Genomic DNA, 22,976 nt, shown 5'->3' on the forward strand with positions numbered 1-22,976 from the left:
CAAGAAGTGGCATATAAACGTGACACCTAAATCTTTATCGACAATAGTTAAAAAATAAGAACGCATTTCTCAGTAAGAACAATGATCAAATTCTTCTGAATAGCAGTTTAACTATACTGATACATCTTTTTTTCTCCTGAAAAACAGACACCAAGTTACTCCTCACAGCAACCCGGTGTCATTTTTTATCGAACAGAACACCGGAAATCAAGAAATAGGAAACGTAAACAAAATCCCTCTCCCGGGATCGCGCAGGAGGCAGCCCAGTCGCAAAGCCCCGGCGTTCAGAATCCGGTCAGCCTGTCCCTACCTGCATCTTACCACCACCTGGATGTTCTTCCCCTTTTCCTCTTTCTTCTTCGCACAGGAATTCGGCTGGGACGCCATAACTGTCCCGACCGAAAAATCAAGGCCTGGCCGCTGACTCCGGCACTGCGGAGCGCGGAGCGACTCGGCTGCCGACAATGGCCTGGGTGCCCACCTCCCCTGCTGGGTGCTGGCGTGGTCAGGAGCACCAACGCCCGCAGTTCGGCGTCGCCGCCGCTCTCCACCCGGAACACTGACGGCGGGGGCCGTGGTGCACCAGTCGGGGCCGCCAAATCTCGGGTCTCAGCCCAAACTAGAAACCGAGCAACGACTCGGCGCCTCAATTTGAAAAAAGGAGCCGAGTGTCCGGACCAATGGCAGCGCGGGCGCGCAAGGCAGCATGGGACGCGGTGTCGTCACCGCAGCCCCGCCCTCGGGGCGTGGCCCGCGGGAAAGTAAAAAACTGGTCTGTCCGCGTCGGCTGGGAACTCGCAGTCCGGCGGCAGAGACGCGGAAGTGGGATGTGACACTTCAGCTTGGCTTTGCTCAAGTTACATAACGTTTCTGAACCAAAATTCCCTCATCTGCACAATGGGAATTATAGTAACCGTCTCAGAGTTGTGGTGAAAATTAATGAGCTTGTGCAGGTAAATAGATTTAGAACGTACAGTCAGCTCCGGAAAGGCTGGCCATGATTATAATTATTAGAGAATTATAAGAAAGTGCTATGGAAGCACAGAAGAGAAAGGTCCAAAACAAGCCGCCTTCCCAGAGGCAGAGTCCAGAACAGTCTTGAAAAATAATTAGGAAGTGTAAGCAGGTAAGGCTACCACGGGTTCCACATAGGGATGAAACAGACATTGAATGTCCCTTGACGGACTCTGAATTTATCCTTTGGCTGATGAGAAGTCACGATCGCTAAATGACTCCAAGCAGGAGAGGAAGGTCAGAGCCAGGCGCGGTGGCTCACACCTGTAGTCCTAGCTACTCGGGAGGCCGGGGCCGAGGATCACTTGGGGCCAGGAGTTCCAGACCAGCCTGGGCAAGAGAGCGAGACTGCGTCTCAAATAAAAATAAACAAATAGTTTTTTTAAGAAAGAAAGCAAGGTCAGGCCCGGGTTTTAGAACGACCGCGCTGCAATGACCCACGCAGTCTCGGGGGCACGGCGGTATCTACGCTGCCCGGCCGCCAGCGGCGCCTCCAGGAGGGCGAGCGAGCACCGCGCCTCGGCCTACAAATCCCAGCATGCAGCGCTGGCTGGGTCCTGCCGGCCCGCCGTGACCTCCGGCTTTCCGTAGGTGCGGTGGGCGTCCTGGCCGTGCTTGGGGTGACTCGGCCCCTTAAGGTGTGGGTCGCTGGCCCAGGAAATTCTGACTCAGGTTCCTGTGTTCTGGTCGGTTCCTGAAACTGCGCTTTTGGGCCACACTTAGTCCATGGGAACCTAAATGTCGTTTTAGACTCTTAAGTAACAGACGGTGCAGTGTAAAGTTCTCATGTCCCTTTCGTTTTCCTCAATTTACTAATCCTGCCTACATGCCTCCCAAGGAAATATCGACATCTACAGCTCACACCGCTGGCCATTTCTACTCTGCGTAGTCAGCTGTCTATTGATAGCTCTTCTTAGAAGGCTCACTGACATCTCAAAATGGACCTATCCAAAACGAAACTCTTTATCCCCTTACCTCCCCGCTAACCTTTCTCATCTCAACACTCGGTGCTAACTGGAACCTTTGATTCCTCCACGTCTCGTGCAGTCCTTTTAGCTCATCTGGGACCATCCTAGCCCAAGGCTTTTCTGTCTTCTTTGAACAACTTGTCCTCTACCTCCTTAACAAGTTTCCCTAATTCTCCTTTTTCCTCCCTCACTGCCCCCACTGCATTTACTCAGCAAGGGAAGTATCTTTTGTGTGTGTGTAAAAACTGTCTTATGTTGCCCAGACTGGGCTCAAGCTATCCCTGACCCACCCCATACACACCAAAGTGCTAGGGTTAGCCACTGCGCCAGCCCTGGGAAGTATCTTTTAAAAATAATAAGATCATATCCTTCATCTGCTTTTTTTTTGAGACAGAGTCTCACTTTGTTGCCCAGGCTAGAGTGAGTGCCGTGGCATCAGCCTGGCTCACAGCAACCTCAATCTCCTGGGCTCAGCGATCCTCCTGCCTCAGCCTCCCGAGTAGCTGGGACTACAGGCATGCGCCACCATGCCCGGCTAATTTTTTCTATATATATTTTTAGTTGGTCAATTAATTTCTTTCTATTTTTGGTAGAGATGGGGTCTCGCTCAGGCTGGTTTCGAACTCCTGACCTTGAGCGATCCGCCCGCCTCGGCCTCCCAAAGTGCTAGGATTACAGGCGTGAGCCACCGCGCCCGGCCCTTCATCTGCTTTTTACACTGGCTTCTCACTTGTACTTAGTATGAAATCTAAAATCTTTTTTTTTTTTTTTTGAGACAGAATCTTCACTCTGTTGCCGGGGCTAGAGTGCCATGGCATCAGCCTAGCTCATAGCAACCTCAAACTCCTGGGCTCAAGCAATCCTCCTGCCTCAGCCTCCAGGTAGCTGGGACTACAGGCATGAGCCACCATGCCCAGCTAATATATATATATATATATATATATATATATATATATATATATATATATATATATATATATTTTTTTTTTTTTTTAGCTGTCCAGCTAAATTTTTGTATTTATTTTTTCAGTAGAGACGGGGTCTCGCTCTTGCTCAGGCTGGTCTCAAACTCCTGAGCTCAAACGATCCGCTGGCCTAAGATTACAGGCATGAGCCACCAGGCCCAGTGGAAATCTAAACTTTACCATGTAGAGGCCCTCATAATCTGGCCCATATCTATACCATTAACTAACTACAGCCACTTTCTACATATCTCACTACCATGCTTCAGAGCTTCTAAGCTTTTTCCCTGCGGCTAGGCCTTTGTTCTCAATATACCCTCTGCAGGAACTCTCACTCTTTTCATGGCTTGCCCATTCTCATCCTTCAGATCTCAGCTAACCTTTCTGTTTTTAAAAAGGCCTTTCCTGATCACCCTATCTAAAGCACATCCTATTATAATTTTCTATCTCAGAACTCTGTTTATTTCCTTCATAACACTGCAATCTGTAATTACATTGTCAATGTATTATCTGTCTCCCTGAATAGAATTTAAGTTTCATCAGAGATCCTGTCTTTTGGTTCAGTATTGTTTTCCCAGTGTCTTGAATAGACACTGGGAAAAGACACAAATTAGTCGTTAAGTAAATACATATTGAGTACCTGAAGGAAATTATTTAACCTCTCTCAGCTTTGGTTTTCTTAACTGTACAATGGAGATAATAATAATTACGATTATTGCAAGGATTCAAATAACAACACATATGAAGTGCCTGGCACATAATAGGCAAAAAAATATATATATTTATTTCTTCTTTTCTTTCTCATTAGTAAGTATCTAAACACTACTTCCATTAACAGTCTTTTGGATTGATGCAAGAAATTCAAGAGTCTCCATTTGCTAATAGATATAGCTACCATTTATCTAGGGTTTACTTTGTCAGACTCTATGCTAAAGGCTTTATGTGTATCATCTCATTTAATCCTCAGAACAACTTTCTGAAGTGCAAACTATTATTTTCCACTATTTTATTGGTAAACAGTCCAAGTAGGTGTGTTGTCTATAGTTGTACAGCTATTAAGTATCAGGGAAGGAACTTAGAATTCCTTCTAATTCCAATCTCAGGCTATTAACTACTATCTTCTCCACCTAATTTTTTGTTTACTAATTGTACATGCATCTACTTTTATCATCCCCTTATTGAGTGCTTATTGTAGGCCCAGCAATGAATACACAGGCTAAATTATCATACTCTTAGATAAAGACAAAGTTTAGTGGAATGGTCAGGGTCTTGTGGACATTTGTAACAGTTTTGTTGCACTAAACAGGTGGCTGTCTCTGAAATGTCATTTTACACTGCTTTTGTAGAGCTCAGACTACTCAGGCTAATAAACAAAAGTCTGCCCACAATTAGAAATGACTTTTAGTACTTTAATAATTGTTAACCTGGATTTTACCAATGCAACATTGTTGCCTGTGTGTTTGGTCTGGTATTTCTCTTTCAAGAGAGTACTTCTTGTATAAATTATTTTAAATAGATTTTTATTTTTCTTCTTCTTTTTTTAAATTTAGAAATAGGGTCTCACTTTGTCACCCAGGGTGGAGTGCAGTGGCCTAATCATAGCTCATTGTAACCTTGAACTTCCCAAGGGATCCTCCCACCTCAGCCTCCTGAGTAGCTAGGACTACAGACTGGAGTCACCACGCCTGACTAATATTTTTATTTTTTGTAGAGATGGGTTTTCACTATGTTGCCCAGGCTGGTCTTGAACCCCTGGGCTCAAGTGATCCTCCTGTCTGGGCCTCCGAAAGTGCTGGCATTATAGGTATGAGCTATCGTGCCAGCTGATTTTTATTTTTCTTAAAGTAAAACATAGACATCTTTTTTTAAGTTAAATAGTTCTAAAAGGCTTATAATGACAAAAAAGTATTTCTCTGCCTCATCCCATCCCACCCCAATGCCTCCAGACTTCCATCCCAGAAGCACTACTTTCAACTCTTTTAGCTATTTTTTTTCCTAGCATTTACATGTTTCCATGTTTGTAAGGAATATGTATATACTGTTACCTTTTGATTAATCAATTTTAAACATTATTTATTGAATTCTTATGGTAGATGAGGAATTAGTTCTCAAACATTATCATCCTCTCCCTTCCCCATACACCCAATATTACAATTTTTTATCAAATTAACAATCTATATTTAGGTTCTTCTTTTTTTCTCCCTCTCTGTATTTAGGTTCTTATGCCTATTTATAGCTGAACATTTCATTGTAGCGACTAGACTTGAAATTTTGCAATGATGTGCTTTGGTGTGCATCTATTTTCATCTATTGGGCATTCAGTGAATCCTTTCAGTCTGGCAAGTCATTTCCTTGGAAATGTTTTTGAATTATTCATTGAACATTTCACTCGTTTTCTCTTTTCTTTCTTTCTGGAACTCCTATATATAGATAGATTTCTATCACACAGTGATTACTACTATTAATATTTTGATGTATTTTGTTCTAATTTTCTATTTATATATTTTTAATAATTGAGTTAATAACTGAATATTTAGTTTTGCATTCTTAATTTTTATTAACATATTAATATAATTTAACATAACATTAACCATTCTTCTAAGACCTTAAAAATTCTTTATGAGTATCATTTTTATTTGTATATTTTAAGCTCTTGAGCAACACCTATGCTATTCTTTAGTAAACACTAGAGGAGTAATTGACTCTAGCCATCTCTTTTCATAGCTGTCAGAATAATGTTAGGTTCTGTTACTATATGTCTGTGGGTATAAAGAGAACAATAGTAAGCGTGTTTGCATATGCTTATAACCTGAGGGAAAAACACAGTTCATGAACTGTTCATAAACTTGTTAAAAAGTCCAAAGATGCTTAAGTATAAGAGTTTCAGCCAAATCCAGATTTTGGTTGTGATTTGTATTCTGACAGTAGAATCTCAGCAGCAAAGACTAATTGGGAGAGAAAGGGAAGGAAGAGGTTTTTAGTTCACTAGCCTTCCATCAGTTTCTGGAACATGTCAGACTCTTTCTTGTTCCAAACCTTTGTGACTGATGTTTCCACTGTCTGAAGTTTTCCCTCACCTGTTCTCATGTCCTTCCTTAAGAAGGAGCCACAACTTAAATGTCACTTCCTCAGAGAGACCTTCCCCAACCAGTCTATCTGAAGTAGCCCCTCAAATTCTCTCATAAAATCCCCTTTTTTCTATCTCCACATAGCAAAAAAAGATGTTAACATTTTACTTTCTGTGCTTTTCTTTCTTTGCTAAACCTCAGGACCCTTCCCTAGAGACCAAAGGCACTGAGAGGAATTAGGGTACTCATGGGAGGAATGCAAAGAGAAATAACAATATTTAGTGTTTGGAACTTTCAAACTAGCTTCTTAGGGAAGGCCCTGAGAGAAGCCCTAAGCAAGACAGCGATAGGGGGAGAAGCGGATGATTGCCCTTCCCTAGCTTTTAAACTTTAGGTGAGAAACTCCTGGCTGGGACATTGGGTAGAGAGAGAAAGGAATGTGAGGGGAAGAAGCTGATGGAGGTCAGGGGCTGTGAAGAGAAAGAAAAGGAGGGAGGGGGAATCTGAGGAGAGGATCTGGTGGAAAGTTAGTCCATGAGATGGGCCACAGAAGTTGGCTTTCCTATGACACTGGCTACGCCAGCCAAACACTGACCCCTATGGTCTGAAATTTTGCTGAGTTCGCACCTAAACTGTGCCATGTGCACATTCTCGTTGTCAACAGTCCAGGACAGCATAATGCCATTAATATGGTGAGATCCTTACTACCTCCCGGAACCCTGAAGGGCAGTAGTGATGATAGAGAGAAAGTCCCAGAACCATTACTTGGGTAAAGCTGGACAACAAGAAAACCCATCCTGGCTACTCTAATATGATTTTAATCACATTATGAAATTATTTTATGTAACTATTAATTTACTTATTTATCTCCCTCACTATTGTGTAAATCCACAAGAATAGAAACCTGATTGCTCTTTTCTCTGGTGTATCCTGAACATTGAAAGCATGTCCTGGGCCTATAATATTTGTTGAATGGATAAATCGAGTAGTCTTAATTGTGGAAAATATGAATTATAGATTTTATATTAATATTTCAGGTACTGTCCATAAAGTAACTCAAGCTTAACTTTAAGGACTAGCAAGTATGAGTCATTTAGGAAAACTCTTACAAATTTATAATTAATAAATCACTCATCTATAAACATTTTTAAAAATTCATGTGGCTTTTAGGTATTTTATTACCATAGTGCTGTACTTAAAACTGATATACATTTTAAAACTTCTTACTATGGAAAAATTCAAATATATATAAAAGCAAAGAAAATAGTATTCTATAATAAAAATACCCTAGGCAAAATATGATTTTATAATTCTGAAGCCCAACAATGTCAGTAAATATTCTATGATTTGGGATAAAAGTATTTTGGAAAATGTGATTTTATTATTCCACAGCCAATGTTAATAAATAAATACCCCAGGGCATCCATTATCCAGTTTCAACAATTATCAGTTCATGGCCATTACTGTTCTATGTATTTCCTCCTACCCCCTCATCTTCCACTAAATTACTCTGAATCAAATCCCAGCATCATATTATTTCCTCTCTCTCTCTTTTTTTTTGGGGGGGGGAGACTAGGTCTCACTTTGTCACTTGGGGTAGAGTGCAGTGGTGTCATCACAGTTCACTGCAACCTCACACTCCTAAATCTCAAACTCCTGGGATCAAGCAATCTTCCTGTTTCTGTCTCCAAGTAGCTGGGACTACAGGTGCACACCACCACACCTGGCTAAGCTTTGTAGAGACAGGGTATCACTACTTTGTTCAGGCTGGTCTTGAACTCCTGGCCTCAAGCAATCCTCCTACTTCTGCCATCCAAAGTGCTAGGATTACAAGTGTGAGTCATTGCACCTAGTCTATTTAATCTCTTAATATTTTGGTATATATCTCAAAGGACTGAAGAAACACAGCCCCTAACATACTTAAAACATTAACATAATTATTTAATATCATCAAATATCTATCTAGTCAATGTTCCTACTTTTCTGGTTGTCTCTTATATGTTCCTTTTTCACAATGGGTTTGTTCAAATAAGGATCCAAACAAGAACAAGAATCAAACATTTCATTTGGTTAATATGTTTCTCTCTTTTTTCTGTTTTGTGTTTTTTGAAGATTAACTTTTTTTTGAAGATTTTATTGACATATTGCAAACAGAAAAGTAAACAAATGAAGTTCAATGAATTTTTAAAAACTGGGCACACCCATGTAAAACACAATCATTCTTCCTGTCAGTCACTGCCACCCAAGGGTAAAGTCTAGCACTATAGATTAGTTTTATATAAATGGATTCATCTAGTATATACTCTTTTGGGTCTGCCTTTTTTTTTTTTAGCATCTGTGAGATTTATCCATATTTTTAAATAGAATTTCTATTTGTTCATTTTCATTACTGTACAATATTTCATTCTATGAATATTCCAGTTACTTTTTCCTGTGTATTTTACTATTAATAGGCATTTGGATTATTTCTGGTTTGGAACTATTACTAATTGTGCTACTATGAACATTCTAGTATATATATTTTCATGGACATATGTTCACATTTCTGTTGGGTATATAGCTAGAAGTAGAATTGCTAGGTCATAGGGTTTGCATATCTGCAACTCTAATAGATACTACCAAACTGATTTCTGTGGCCTATCTATCTGCCTTTGTGTTAACATCATATTGTTTTAATAATAATTTTTAATATTTTATAGTATAAGTTTAACAGATTCTTCTCCAAGATTGGCTTGGCAGGTATGGTGGTTCATACTTATAATCCCAGCATTTTGGGAGGCTGAGGTGGGAAGATCACTTCAGGCCAGGAGTTCAAGATCAGCCAGGGCAACATAGCAAGACTCTCTCTCAAAAAAATTTTTTTAATTAGCTATATGTAGTGATGCATGCCTGTAGTCCTAGCTACTGGGGAGGCTGAGGCAGGGGGATTGCTTCAGCCCAAGAGTTTGAGGTTACAGTGAGTCTGAGATTATAGTGAATTATGACTGTCCCACTGTACCCAGTGTGGGTGACAGAGAAAGAACCTGTCTTAAAAAAAGATTGGCCTGGATCTTCCTGTGCCTTTGCATTTTCATGTAAAATTTTATAAAAAGTGTGTCATAGTTTGTCAATTCTAAGTCCTCTTTATTTTTTTTATTTTTTATTTTTTTATTTATTTATTTTTTTGAGACAGAGTCTCACTTTTGTTGCCCTGGCTAGAGTGAGTGCCATGGCATCAGCCTAGCTCACAGCAACCTCAAACTCCTGGGCTCAAGCGATCCTCCTGCCTCAGCCTCCCAAGTAGCTGGGACTACAGGCATGCACCACCATGCCCGGCTAATTTTTTTTTTGTATATATATTTTTAGTTGGTCAATTAATTTCATTCTATTTTTTTTTTTTTAGTAGAGACAGGGTCTCGCTCAGGATGTCTTCGAACTCCCAACCTCGAGCAATCCGCCCACCTCGGCCTCCCAGAGTGCTAGGATTACAGGCATGAGCCACCGCGCCCAGCCTCTAAGTCCTCTTTAATCCATAGGTTTCTCTTTCCTCTTTTTTATTTATTTATCAAAGAAATTGAGTCAATTGTGCTGTAGTGTTCTGTACATTCTAAATTTTGCTGATTGCATTCTTATAATGTGATTTAGCATGTTTGTCCCATATATCCCTTATATTTCCTGTAAATGGTAGTTACATTTAGAGGCTTGATCAGATTTAGCAAATATATATTTGACAAACATTTACTAAGCACTGTGCTTGCTGCCAGGTGGGAGCAAGTCATAGAAAATGACTTAGTCATACAAAAATGACTAAGATATAATTCCTAATCTTTTGCATCTTACAAATACAGAAGGTTAAGAGTCAAATAAGTGTCTTTAGACTATGGTAATGATCAGGGAGTGATTATTTCCAATGCGGGTGAAGAATGGAAATAAGGGAAAGTTTTGTGAAAGCAATGACATTTCAGCTGGGCTTAGAAATTGCTAGAGCACTGGCAAGTTAGTATTGTAAGCATCAATAACTGTGACAACTGTGTGAACTGGAGTTAGTGGCAGGTGATAATAGAGGCTGGAAATGTGGCATTCTGAATTGAGTGGTGACCCCAAAAAGTTATGTCCTAATCTCAGGAGCCTGTGAATGTTACATTATTTGGAAGAAGTGTCTTTGCAGATGTAATTAAGCTAAGGATAAGATGAGATCATTTTGGATTACCCAGCTGTGTCTTAAATCAATGACAAATGTCCTTAGAAGAGACAGAAGAGGAAAAGGCACATGAAGGAGAAGGTAATGTGAAGATGGAGGCAGAGATTGGATTTATGTGGCCATAAGCCAAGGAAGCTGGCAACTAATAGAAGCTGTAAGAGGCAAAGAATGGATTCTCACCCAGATCCTCTGTGGGGTATGTGGCCCTGCCAACACCTTAATTTTGAACTTCTGGCCTTTAGACTGTGACAGAATAAATTTTTTTTTTTTTTTTTTGAGACAGAGTCTCACTTTGTTGCCCAGGCTAGAGTGAGTGCCATGGCATCAGCCTAGCTCACAGCAACCTCAAACTCCTGGACTCAAGCGATCCTCCTTCCTCACCCTCCCAAGTAGCTGGGACTACAGGCATGCGCTACCATGCCTGGCTAATTTTTTCTCTATATATTTGTTGGCCAATTAATTTCTTTCTATTTTTAGTAGAGACGGGGTCTCGCTCTTGCTCAGACTGGTTTCGAACTCCTGACCTTGAGCAATCCGCCCACCTCGGCCTCCCAGAGTGCTAGGATTACAGGCGTGAGCCACCAAGCCCGGCCAAATTTGTTGTTTTAAGCCACTAAATTTGTGGTATTTGTTGTGGCAACCACAGGAAACTACTACAGGTGAGTTGGGTATAGAATACAACATGGTGGAACTTTATCTTATATGGTACTAGGAGTCAAATTATACATTTTTAAAATAAGTATGTTAGGCTCACGCAAGACTCTGGGGCACTGGTAACTGGAAACACATCAGGAATGTCCTTTTCTTTAGGAATTATCTTCTTCCCATTCCAGCCAAAACTATTATAAAACTGACTTTAAATTTTGGTTCATTATTAATTACTTAGGAGTCCCTTCTCTTTAGCTATTACCACAAAATTTTGAGCTGTTGGATTCAGAATTCAGATTTTAATTTTGAATATATATAACAAGATAATACATTAGCTTAGTTCAAAAGACATTATTTTCCTGACATTACCAATTAGAAAATAAGTGCCAATCTGCCACCACTGGGCTTCTTTTTTTTTCCCTTTAATATATACATATTTCAGGCCGGGCGCAGTGGCTAACACCTGTAATCCTAGCACTCTGGGAGGCTGAGGCGGGCAGATTGCTCAAGGTCAGGACTTCAAAACCAGCCTGAGCAAGAGCGAGACCCCGTCTTTACTATAAATAGAAAGAAATTAATTGGCCAACTAATATATATAGAAAAAATTAGCCGGGCATGGTGGCGCATGCCTGTAGTCCCAGTTATTTAGGAGGCTGAGGTAGTAGGATTGCTTGAGTCCAGGAGTTTGAGGTTGCTGTGAGCTAGGCTGATGCCACGGCACTCACTCTAGCCTGGGCAACAAAGTGAGACTCTGTCTCAAAAAAAAAAAAAAAAAAAATATATATATATATATATATATATATACACACACACATACATATTTCTTTCAACTCATTAGGAACTCCTGACTCAGCTCTGTGGTAAACTTTATTCTATCTGGGGTAATGGAAGGGACTTAGAGCAGATAAACCAAAAAATAATTTATATTTGGCTTCATGTATATTAGAATACTCATATTTGAATATGTGTCTAAGGAATGATTTCAGTGCATTACTGTTTTCTGCTTCTAAACTAGTTCTCTAGGTGGTTTACACATCATACTGGTTTGTGTGAGCATGGTCAAGGTTATACCACAGATCTTCACATTGCCCACTTTTTCTCATCATTCTAGGCTCAGTTCAAATGCCACCTCTTCAAAGAGGTCTTTCCTGACCATCCCATTTAAAATAGTCCCCTACTATATTACTTCTTGTTCCCTTATTCTGTTTTTTTCTTCATATCACTTATTTACTTCCTTGTTTATTGTCTGTTTTCTTCACACAGTTAGAATTTAAGCTCCACGAAGACAGAAACTTTTGTCTTTTTTGTCCACTGCTGTATCCCTAGCACCTTTCTAACAGCTAGTACTTAGAAGGTACTCAATAAATATTTGTCAAGTCAACAAATGAGTGTATGAAAGAATCACAGGTTTGGGAATCAGAAAGTCCTAGGTTTAAATTACAACTCTACTCTTTTAGTGCATTTTGTTGGTAAGTTACTTAACCTCTCTGAGTCACAGCTTTCTTATCTCTGGTAAGTGGGGAATATCCATTTCAGTGTGTGATTGTGCAGATTAATGAAGGATCTATGTACAATGCAAGACAGAGTAGACTCTCAATATTGTTAGTTTCTTTTTTTCCACCTCCTCTGTATTGAGACTATATTAATATTATCCTTTCATATCTAGTACATACACTCCAACCAGAGAGAAATTTATCATGAAGCTAATGAAGTTTAAACTTCACAGCCCCTCACTTGTACAGGCCCCAACCTGGGAGTTATATAGGGGGAGCCAGTTACACTTTGGAAGCATTTCTACATAAGCATTTCTAATAAATAGCCTAAAGAAATCTCAGAAGAAAGGGTCCCAAATCTCCAAGTCTTGAGTCATTTGTTGTGATTATTTTCTCTACATTTTGTTGTTGTTTTTGTTTTAGATAGTGTCTGGCTCTATTGCCAGGCTAGAGTGCAGTCACATCATCATAGCTCACTGCAACATCAAACTTTTGGGCTAAAGCAATCCTTCTGCTTCAATCTCTTCAGTAACTGGGACTACAGGCACAGGCCACCAAGCCTGGCTAATATTTCTATTTTCGTAGAAATAGGATTTTTTTTTGTTTTTGAGACAAAGAGACTCACTTTTTTACCCAAGCTAGAGTGAGTGCCATGGCATCAGCCTAGCTCACAGCAACCTCAATCTCCTGGGCTCAAGCGATCCTACTGCCTCAGCCTCCCGAGTAGCTGGGACTACAGGCATGCGCCACCATGCCCGGCTAATTTTTTCTATATATATTAGTTGGCCGATTAATTTATTTCTATTTATAGTAGAGACGGGGTCTCACTCTTGCTCAGGCTGGTTTTGAAGTCCTGACCCTGAGCAATCTGCCGGCCTCGGCCTCCCAGAGTGCTAGGATTACAGGCGTGAGCCACTGTGCCCAGCCCTGAAATAGGGTCTTGCTATGTTCCTCAGGCTGGTCTTGAACTCCTGGCCTTAAGTGATCCTCCTGCCTTAGCCTCCCAAAGTGCTGGGATTACAGGTGTGAGCCACTGTGCCTCTAAATATTAATTTTAATTTGATTGCTAATCTTATATTCATAATTTGCATTCTATTTCTTAAAGGGGTCTCCCAAATTGTATGTTTAAGGCCCTACAAAACAGAATCCACCCTTGACCCATATATAGATTACATTAATAAATGGAGCATAAATGTATTCAGAAATTCTGCACTAATACTCAGAGGAGCTGCTACAAGGTGATCATCTAGTCTAGTCTGTGTTGGGACTAGTAACTTAAAGGTTTTTTTTAATTATTATTATTTTTTAAAATTTTATTTTTTTTCCTACTTCCGAAAGCAGAAACTTAAAGGTTTTTAAAACTATGTAGTTGCATATACCACCAGGAAGCTTGCAATAATTTAAAAAAATTATTTTCTTAATAGATTTTATTACCAGATTTTTTTTAAGACAGTCTCGCTCTGTTGCCCAGGCTAGAGTGCCATGCCATGGCGTGGTGTCAGTCTAGTTCATAGCAATCTGAAACTCTTGTACGCAACCCTCCTATCTCGGCCTCCCAGAGTACTAGGATTACAAGTGTGAGCCACCATGCCCTGCCCTAACTTGCAGTAATTTTTACCTCAGTTTCCATCCAAAGGTTTACCTTTAAGTGAAACTGCATTGCAAAAAACAAGGTCTCTGGGTACCTGTTTGACAAAGCATCAACTTGGTTAAGGGATTCTCCTACTGAATTACCATTTGCATCAATAATAGGATTCAGGGCAGGTCAAAACTCCCGTGCTGATCAGCAGTGGGATTGCACCTGTAAATAGCTACTGCACTCCAGCCTGGGCAACATAGCGAGACCCTGTCCCTAAAAAAAAGAAAAAAAGAAAAAAATTATAATTCTTAAAAAAAAAAATAAGATTCAAGACATTGTTTTTGGCTGCAGTCTTTGATCTGCCACTTGAGAAACCTAAAAATACTTAAGCTGGGAAGTCATCATCCTTAATCACAGTCTTCCTTAAAGATCCTGTAAAATGTATGTTCTGGCTCTGTCTTTCCAACAACAGTGAGGTTGTTCGAAAGCACGATAAAGCACCAAGGAGAAAATTCCTTGTCTTAGAAGTAATGACTGAAGTAGACTGACAATAGTAGTACTAGCACAGAGTAGTAGTTTCTACTCCGGATTTGAATGTCCACGAAAGCCTGTTTAGCTGTGGCCTGTCTCATCTCCACCATCCTCTTAAGAGTTGTTAGCTTTCCCAGTTTGGAAACTTCCCCCCAGGTCCTGGCCTCCCCCTGGCAGATGCCCAGTCTGAATCACTCCCAACCCCCACCCCAGCCGGGTCTCGGACGCGTCTTTGCCCTCGCAGTCCAAGTCCCAACCGCGCTCTAGAGGGAGCCCGCGGGCCGCACGCCCGCCGCAGATTCGTTTCTGTGAGGCTGCTGAAATCACCGACCTTGTTTCATCACCTGCAGGGCCGAAGGCCCTAGCCAATAGGGGTACCTCAGAAAACATGGCTCTGTGTGCCCTCTCGGTGATCAAGAGCACCACCCCACACACCCAACAGCCAGATACACCCGCCGCCCTCACAAGCGCGCCCGGGTGTGACTCAGCTGGGACCCTTCCTGCCTAGGAAAGGCTGGTTACTGGGCCCCTGGGGTTCCCCAGACAACCCAGTCCCGCCCGCCGCCAGCTCAGGCCTGGGCCGCCCGCCGTCCCACTGCCCCCTCCCGGTCCGGCTCCAGGCAAAACCCGGAGCGGCTACCTCTTGGCGGCTCCCGGGAGACGGCGCGGCGCGGCGGACTGGGCATGCGCAGTGCGCAGGGCCGGCTCGCTGCACAAGCAGGAAGCGTTCGCGGTGATCCTGGCGGCTGCGCTGGGGTATGCGGTACCGGCTAGCGTGGCTGCTGCATCCCGCACTGCCCAGCACCTTCCGTTCCGTCCTCGGCGCCCGCCTCCCGCCCCCGGAGCGCCTCTGTGGGTAAGCGGAGCGGAGCGCCCGGGCCCTCGGGGCCCGTAGGTCACGGTGGTTTGGCGCTCGGGTTGCAAAGTGGTGATTCAGCACTTAAAGCCGCCGCCGCTGTCGCCCCTCACGCCGCCGGTCCCGCCGGCCTGGGGCCCGGACGGCCGCGCTGAGGCCGCGCTAGCGCCGGGAAGCGCGGCTCGCCGGGCGGAAGCGAGGGTCCTGGCCCAGAGTGGGGGCGCCCTCGGCCGGTGAGGGCAGACGGGGGCCGTGACCCGGGGTCACCTGGCGTGTGCCACAAGTGCTAGGGGCGCGGGTCACCTCGGCCTGCTCCCGGGGGCCGCGCTGTGCCGCGCCACTGTCGGGGAGTCTGCCTGTGAGGGGCCGGGAGCCCGCCGCCGGCCCCCTTGCCACGGGGTGAAGGATTCGGGCGAGTCCTGGGAGAACGCTTCTCACCTTGCTCTCAGCCCTGTCCTTTCCTGTGGGCACTGAGCTTCCAGGACTGTGTGGAAATGCCCGCGTTGGGTATTGTAAAAGTTTGCCTGCCTCCGCTCGGTCGAGTAGATGAGTGTTGTGTTTCTTGTCGGGGGGCATTTGGGAGCCGAAAGATAACTTGGGATCCTCCACAGCAGTTCCCTTGTTTCACACCTGAGTCAGCTGAGGTTCAGAGAGATTGTGTGATTTCCCCACAGTTGCAGCGATTGTGGCAAAGCCAGGATTAGGACGCAGGTTTTTTGCCGTTCGGTGGCGTGCTCCCTCCACTTTACCGCTGCTCTGCGTACTCGTATACTAGAAATTTGTACGAATACGTATGCTAGTCTTGCAGTGAACGCTAAATACCGTTTACTGTGAATGCTGAAGAATTGGTAAAGATAGGCGGTGTGATCTTGCCCTACTTAGATAACATTATTTGAACCCCTCCTGGTTTTGGTCAATAATATCCAGGACCTGCTAAGTGCAGGGCACTGTGATAGACCCTTTGTATACGTATGTGGTCTGCCTTCCAAGGAACTTTGAGGAATGATAGAGTCAGCTAAAAGGGATGTGTTGAGGAGGGTCAGAAGATGGTCAGGAAGGGTGGTGTGTGCTTTAGGAGCACAGGTGGAGAAGCAGAAATAGAAGAGTGGGGCTAGGCTGGCCTTTGAAGGAATGGCAGAAGGGGTGGAGTGTGGCTACAACGTGGGCGTAATCTGGCCTAAGTGTGCGAGCAGTTTGTGATGGGGGACAGTGAGCAGATTAGTCTGGTTGGAGCTTTAGAGAATTTCTCTGGGGAATTATGAGGACACAAGGTCCTGTATTATAAGAGTAGGATAATGCTAGCCTGGGCCTTAAATTTTAGTTGGGATTTTTCCAGCGAATAGTAGATGGGGAGCCATTAAGAGTTTTTTAGCTAGGTAGGGGGATGATCTGATGAAACTGGTAGTTTAGAAAATTAGTTTGATGCTGTGTCCAGGATGTAAGGGAGTGGAGAGATACCTGAAGCAGAGAAATCTGTTGGGACTTAGTCTTTACTACCTATATTAGGGTGGTAGCAATAGTACTAAAATGGGCTAATGCAAATGAATTTGTGGAACTTGTTCTCCCTCCTCTATTTCCCACTACACCACAAAATCTGCTACAACAGGCAAAAGGATCCCTGAACTTAGAAAGGTCAGGGTGATGAGCATAGGCAGGATTCCTCCTTTTGCTCTCTTTTGGCTCAGACCATTTTTGTTCATTGATAGGTTAGACTTGTCCCCCACGTACAGAATTTTTGATTTTTAAAGAAAGCATCAGTTTTAATAGTTTAATACAACTAAGTGGTTTGTATGTTTTAATTACAGTTAGATTTTCTCTGTGTACCCCACTCCCTCCAGCTATTCACTGTGATGAAGTCCAAGGTGTAGGTTGACCAACAAGAGTTTCAAGATAAGGTTCTCCGAGAGGGAAGCCCTGGGGGATTCAGAGCATAATGAATGAGATAACCTCAATCATCTAGAATGCTCTACCCTAAAACTGTTAAGGAAAAGACAGGTCCAACTCAAGTGATCAGGGCATTGTTTTAGGAGGGAAAGTACTCACATCTGAAGCTACCACGTATTCAGATCTTAAGGAAGGTAATCAATCCTGTGTATAGTAGGAAGAATGTGTTCACAGAGATGGCCACACTTTCCTCATGCTACTGTCTTGCTTAGATGCCACCAATGGTTCTGATCAAGTCCAAACTTCTTGACCCAGCATTTAAACATCCTGTTGGCAGGCCCTAGTCTAACTTTTCAACCTGCCTGTCCTCTTCTCCAGTCAGACTTACCAGTATAAGGTCTCCTGTACATGACCTATTCATTCCCCACTTTGGAATGCCTTTTTTCTCTTTTCTTTCCTTTGTATGACTAAATTCATCCTTCTCTTTAGACTTTGTTTTACAAAGGTCAAACAGACTTGTTTTACAGGTCAAACAGTTATTCTTCCCTTTTCTGAACTTAATAATTTTGAAACATCTATTTGATATTTAACCATATACTACCTCTTATTTTTTTTCCTTTTTTATATTTTTCAATTTTTCAGTTTTTTTTTTTTTTTTTTTTGAGACATGGTCTTGTGCTGTCGCCTGGGCTAGAGTGCAGTGGCACGTTTATAGCTCACTTCAGCCTCATACTCCTGGGCTCAAGTGATCCTCCTCCCTCAGCCTCCCAAGTAGCTGGGACTACGGGTTGTGAACTGCCACCACACCTGGCTAATTTTTCTATTTTTTGTAGAGATGGGTTCTCACTCTTGCTCAGGTTGGAATTTTTTGTTAAATTTTAAAAAGTTCTTTTTTTTCTTTTACTTTCTTTTTAATCTTTTTTCTCTCATCTTTATTTCTCTAATCCCACAGTTCTCATGCAATCACATTGCTTTCAGTGCTATCTATATATAGTTGTCCAACATGGAGTCACAAGCCACATGTGCCTATTTAAATTAAATTAACTGAAATTAACAATTCACTTCCTCAGTTGCCCTAGCCACATTTCAGTCTACATGTAGCTAGGGGCTACCATATGAGGCAGTGCAGATTTGAACATAACTGCCATCACGGAAATTCTGTAAGATAGGCACAATCTGTATTTTGACAACTCCCAAATGTATGTCTCTAGCCAGAACCTCTCTCCTTAATTTCAGACTTAGGTAGTAAACTTCCCACTCAACATTTTCCCTTAGATGTTAGTAAACTAATCATGCCCAAAGTATACCTCAAGATCTTCTCCAAAACCACCACCTTCCTCATGTTCATCCCATTTCAGTTAATGTCTGTCTCTTCTATTTGTTTAAGCTAATAACTTCGAGTCATCTTTGACTTCTTTCTTGTTCTTAGATCCCTCATGCAGGTAGCATGTAGATCCAGATTCTGACCACTTTTCACTATCTCCACTGTCACTGCCGTGGTCCATATTACTCACTTATACACAGATTAATATAATAGCCTCTTAACCAGTTTCTTTGCTTCTGCACTTGCCTCTCTACATATAATCTGTTCTTGTCGCCACTGGCAGCATGATTTTTTTGAAATTCAAGTCATGTCACTTCTTTACTACGTAATGCTTAAAACTTTGCAGCTGATCCCCATTTTGCTCAGATTTAAAGACAAAGTCCTGACAGTGGCCAGAAAGGCCCTGTGAGATCTGGCCTCTCTCCACCTCTCTGATCTTGTTTCCAAAATAATCACTCACTCCACTCCAGTTACACTGGTCTCCTTGCTTGACTCACTCTTGCCTCAGATCATTGGCACTGTTCTCTTTCTGCTCAGAATACTGTTCTAGCAGTGAGATCAGGAAGAGCTTCACAGAGAACATAGGATTTGAGAAAGTGTTTTTGAAGGAAATAAAAATTTGGATGAACAGCGAAGGGGAGTGGAGAGAATAATTTAGACAGAAGAAGTAGTATGAGCAAAGGTTCAGAAGTAGGAAAATTCACTATATAATCAAAGGGCAGTAAGATTTTATCCTATAGAAAGTAGAGCGCCTCAGATACTTTTTGAGCAATAGAATGACATATGAAAGCTTTGTTTTTGGACAACTAATCTGGCTGGTTTTGGAAGCACAGTTTGAAATGCAGGCAGAGATTGATGCAGGACAAAATGTACTACAAATGACAAGGAAAGGAGAGTGTCTGCAGGAGACATGGGAAAGATTCACCTGGCTTTAGTTACTGATTGAGTGGGATGGAATGGAGGAGTCAAAGAAGCCTAGGTAAGGTCTTGCGCCTGAGTGACTTCGAGATTACTGCTGAGGTGACCCTAAACTAGGAGGGGCCACCAGGATAGGAAAGACTCTTGTGGGGAGATTCAGCTGCAGGCTGTAAGAAGTTCAGCCAGTTGAGATGTTTGTCCTGCCCAGCAGGTGGCTGGTTTTCCAAAGGCATGCCAAGAGAACAGGTTGGTTGGGTACAGTGGTGGGGCACAGTGGCACAATCTTGTAGGCACTTTAGGGCTGGATGTTATTCTCAGGAAGCCATCCAACTTCCTGAGGATAGAGGACAGGACTGAGCAGTCCTAAGCGTCCTGAAAGGAATGAAAATGATGATCTATTTGTAGGTTGGTAGCTCAGGGGAAGAGTTCAGTTAAAGTATCAGAACCAGGTTGATGAATACTGAGCTGCTACTAGGGTTTTTAAAAATTTTTCTCTGCTTAATGATAGGAAGTGGATCCAGAGCCTAGAACAAGATTGACTTGTGGTGGAATCTAAGTAGATTCAGCTGTAAGGCTCTCACTGCTGCTGATAATATTAACTATAAAAGGTTTAGTACAGGGGTGGGGAACCTTTTCATGTTGGAAGGGTGCATTAATTTAGCTGTAATTAAATAAGGCCACATTCCAGCAACTTCAATTAGATATACTTAAAAATGTTCATTATTTTGTAAAAATCTAACTATTATGTACTTAATAATTTCAAAAAATGAAAACAATTTGTGAATTTTAAAGTTAGTCAACTTTGTTGTGTCTGCTTTTTGTTGGAAAGTATTTGAATATTTGGTTGCAGCATGGAGGTCCAGCCGTTTCAGTTGATTCTCTAGATGGATATCAGTCACTTGTGATCTTAAGGGCTTCTTGCTTTGGGTTAGGTAGATTTGCAGAAATTAAGTGGTTGAAAACAAGAAAGCACTTTTTGGGCATGTTGCCAAAGGCATGGATATTTTAGGGCATTTTTCTATATTTCAGTTGAATCTTGCTTACTGTCAAACAGTGACTTTAAAATGTCATCTACTGAGAGGTCAATCAATTCCACCTGTAGTTCTTTAGGTGTCTTGGTGATATCTAGTAGGTGAGCCCAAAATGCTAATTTGGGTGTGATGTCCTGATTCTCAAAGTCAGTGAACCTTTCATTTATTCTCCAATTAATAGGTCTATAACAGCTGTGTATTCTTCAAATGATTCCCATATATCAGGCATCCTCAAACTATGGGCCACATGCGGGTGTTTTTGCTCATTTGTTTTTTTTACTTTAAAATAAGATATATGCAATGTGCATAGGAATTTGTTCATAGTTTTTTTTAAACTATAGTCCGGCCCTCCAACGGTCTGAGGGACAGTGAACTGGCCCCCTGTTTAAAAAGTTTGAGGACCACTGCCATATATCATCCTGCTCATCAATGACCTTTGCTAACTGGGGAAAATGTTCATCTTAAATTTCTTTTGAAGAAGTAGTATTTTGAAAAAGGATAGCTTTTTTTGAAATGCTTGCATTTTTTTGCCACATATCATATATAGAGTTAGTTTTATATTGCAAAGAAATATTCAAGTCGTTTGATTTGACATGCTGCATTCCTATAGAAATCTTTAAATAATTCGCCTAGCTGATTCTGTTCTTCATACAATTTAACCATGTATTCTCAGAGAGATAAAATTTTGGCTAACAAATGTTCCTGCTTAGCCAATGCACTTTAGGATGATAAAGCAAATCTACACTGAATACCTCAAAGTTCAACTTCAACATGTTACCAAATTGACCATGCTGTGCTGCATTTGCAGGAATAGAGTTAACAATAGTTATAACTTGTTGCAAAGTGCCACTTAAAATAGTAGCTTTAGTACAGAGATTTTGCTGATGCAAGATACAGTGAAAAGAAATGAGAGCATGTGGATCTGTTAATATCTTTTTTATCTGTGCAATAAACCCTTCATGTATTCCTGTCATGGAAGGTACACCATCTGTAGACTCACTAAATTTACCAAATTCAGTCCAATTTCATGACAGGACTGTTTATATTTCAGGACAGATAGGCATGGACCTGTCAAGTGGACAGCTTGTGCCAGGAGGGGTAGCAGTAGAAGTTAAACAAGCTCTTAAAAACATGGGTGAAATTCTGAAAGCTACAGGCTTTGACTTCACTAATGTGGTAAAAACAACTGTTTTGCTTGCTGACATAAATGACTTTGATACTATATCAATGGCATCTACAAACAGTATTTCAAGAGTAATTTTCTTGCAAGAGCTGCTTACCAGGTTGCTGCTTTGCCCAAAGGAGGCAGAATTGAAATTGAAGCAGTAGCTGTTCCAAGGACTTTTCACAACAGCATCACTATAAGTGGGCCTAGTGTTGAGTTAGGAATTTTTAATATCTTAATTTTTGCAGTTGATGTAACATCTTAATTAACCTCTTTTACAATTGATGAAAGCATAAGCTTGACTAAAAGATCTGAAGTTATGGAAATACCATATAATAAAGGTAGTCGAACATGAATTAAATTAGATGATGAATACAACTGCTGGTGTATGTTACACTTATGTACACCCATATGACTGAATGTAGGAAAGAGATACTCATTACATAGTTTACTCAAATAAATAAAAGTAAAAGGGAAATAACAGGTAGGAAAGATGAGTTATTGTTTCTGAGAAATAATCAGAAGCATAACTAATCAAATTTATGATGTGAAATATTTAGTTCTCATGTTAGATTTGTGATTCTACTTTTAGTTAAGTAAAATTAGAGTATTTAAATATGAATAGTAAAGGTCTAGGTCAGAGAAGGTAGTGGACCAAAATTTTATATAGATAATATTTTTCTAATGAAAATAAAATAGACATGCATATTTAAAAAAATAAAAATAAAACTTGTGGTGAGTCAGTAATATCAGTTGATTCATCTGAAGTGATTGAATAATGTATATTTTCTTTTTGAAGTAGTGCATGAAGTTGTTTTGTTCAGTTGAAGGCAGTTATGATTCTCCTTGAAGAAGGCAGTTTGTACTTTGAAACATTATTGGACTCTAAGCATCCATTGCATCCAATGCATTCTTTCACAGTTTCTACATCACTGAATGGCTTCACTTTTTTCCCAAGTATATAAGCTACTTTAAAAGTTGCTTTCAGAGTGGGGGGGAAGGGCATTTATTGAAACCTTAAAATCTGTACCCCCATAATATTCCAAAATAAAAAAAAAAGAAGCACCAATCAAAAAAAAAAAAAAAGTTGCTTTCAGTGGCATTATTTCCAGGTCTTATTGATGCTTGAAAGAATTGTCTTTGCTTTTGCTTTTTATCTTTTTATTTCTACAATACAATCTTTGCGCCTCTCCCTCTAATTTAAAATATTTGTGGTCCTTATGAGTGTAATGATGCTGATGACCATTGAATTTCTTTAATGTTGATATTGCAGTATCACAAAACAAGCAAATTGTCTTATCCTTAGCAGAAACAAGATCATATTACAATTTCCAATCCTCATTAAAAATCTGTTT

The 22,976-nt window shown here is 41.3% G+C and overlaps 2 protein-coding genes across 4 annotated transcripts in view; one reads left to right on the top strand and one right to left on the bottom strand.

Moving 5' to 3' along the window:
* KIF11 (kinesin family member 11) overlaps nucleotides 1–683 on the bottom strand; it is a 51,044-nt gene extending 50,361 nt beyond the window's left edge. The window contains exon 1 of the mRNA XM_076009979.1: nucleotides 311–683. Coding sequence (XP_075866094.1) covers nucleotides 311–387 — 77 coding nt within the window. The 5' untranslated portion in view covers nucleotides 388–683. The remainder of the gene's footprint in view (nucleotides 1–310) is intronic.
* Nucleotides 684–15,116: 14,433 nt separating this feature from the next.
* Nucleotides 15,117–22,976, top strand: part of IDE (insulin degrading enzyme) — an 86,194-nt gene continuing 78,334 nt past the window's right edge. Inside the window, exon 1 of one of the 3 annotated variants that reach the window (XM_076009981.1) lies at nucleotides 15,117–15,299. In XM_076009981.1, the coding sequence (XP_075866096.1) occupies nucleotides 15,202–15,299 (98 nt within the window). In that variant the 5' untranslated portion in view covers nucleotides 15,117–15,201. The remainder of the gene's footprint in view (nucleotides 15,300–22,976) is intronic. The other 2 variants (XM_076009980.1, XM_076009982.1) reach the window with 2 other exon arrangements.

This window comes from Microcebus murinus, chromosome 14 (assembly GCF_040939455.1).
Source record: "Microcebus murinus isolate Inina chromosome 14, M.murinus_Inina_mat1.0, whole genome shotgun sequence".
NCBI lineage: Eukaryota > Metazoa > Chordata > Mammalia > Primates > Cheirogaleidae > Microcebus > Microcebus murinus.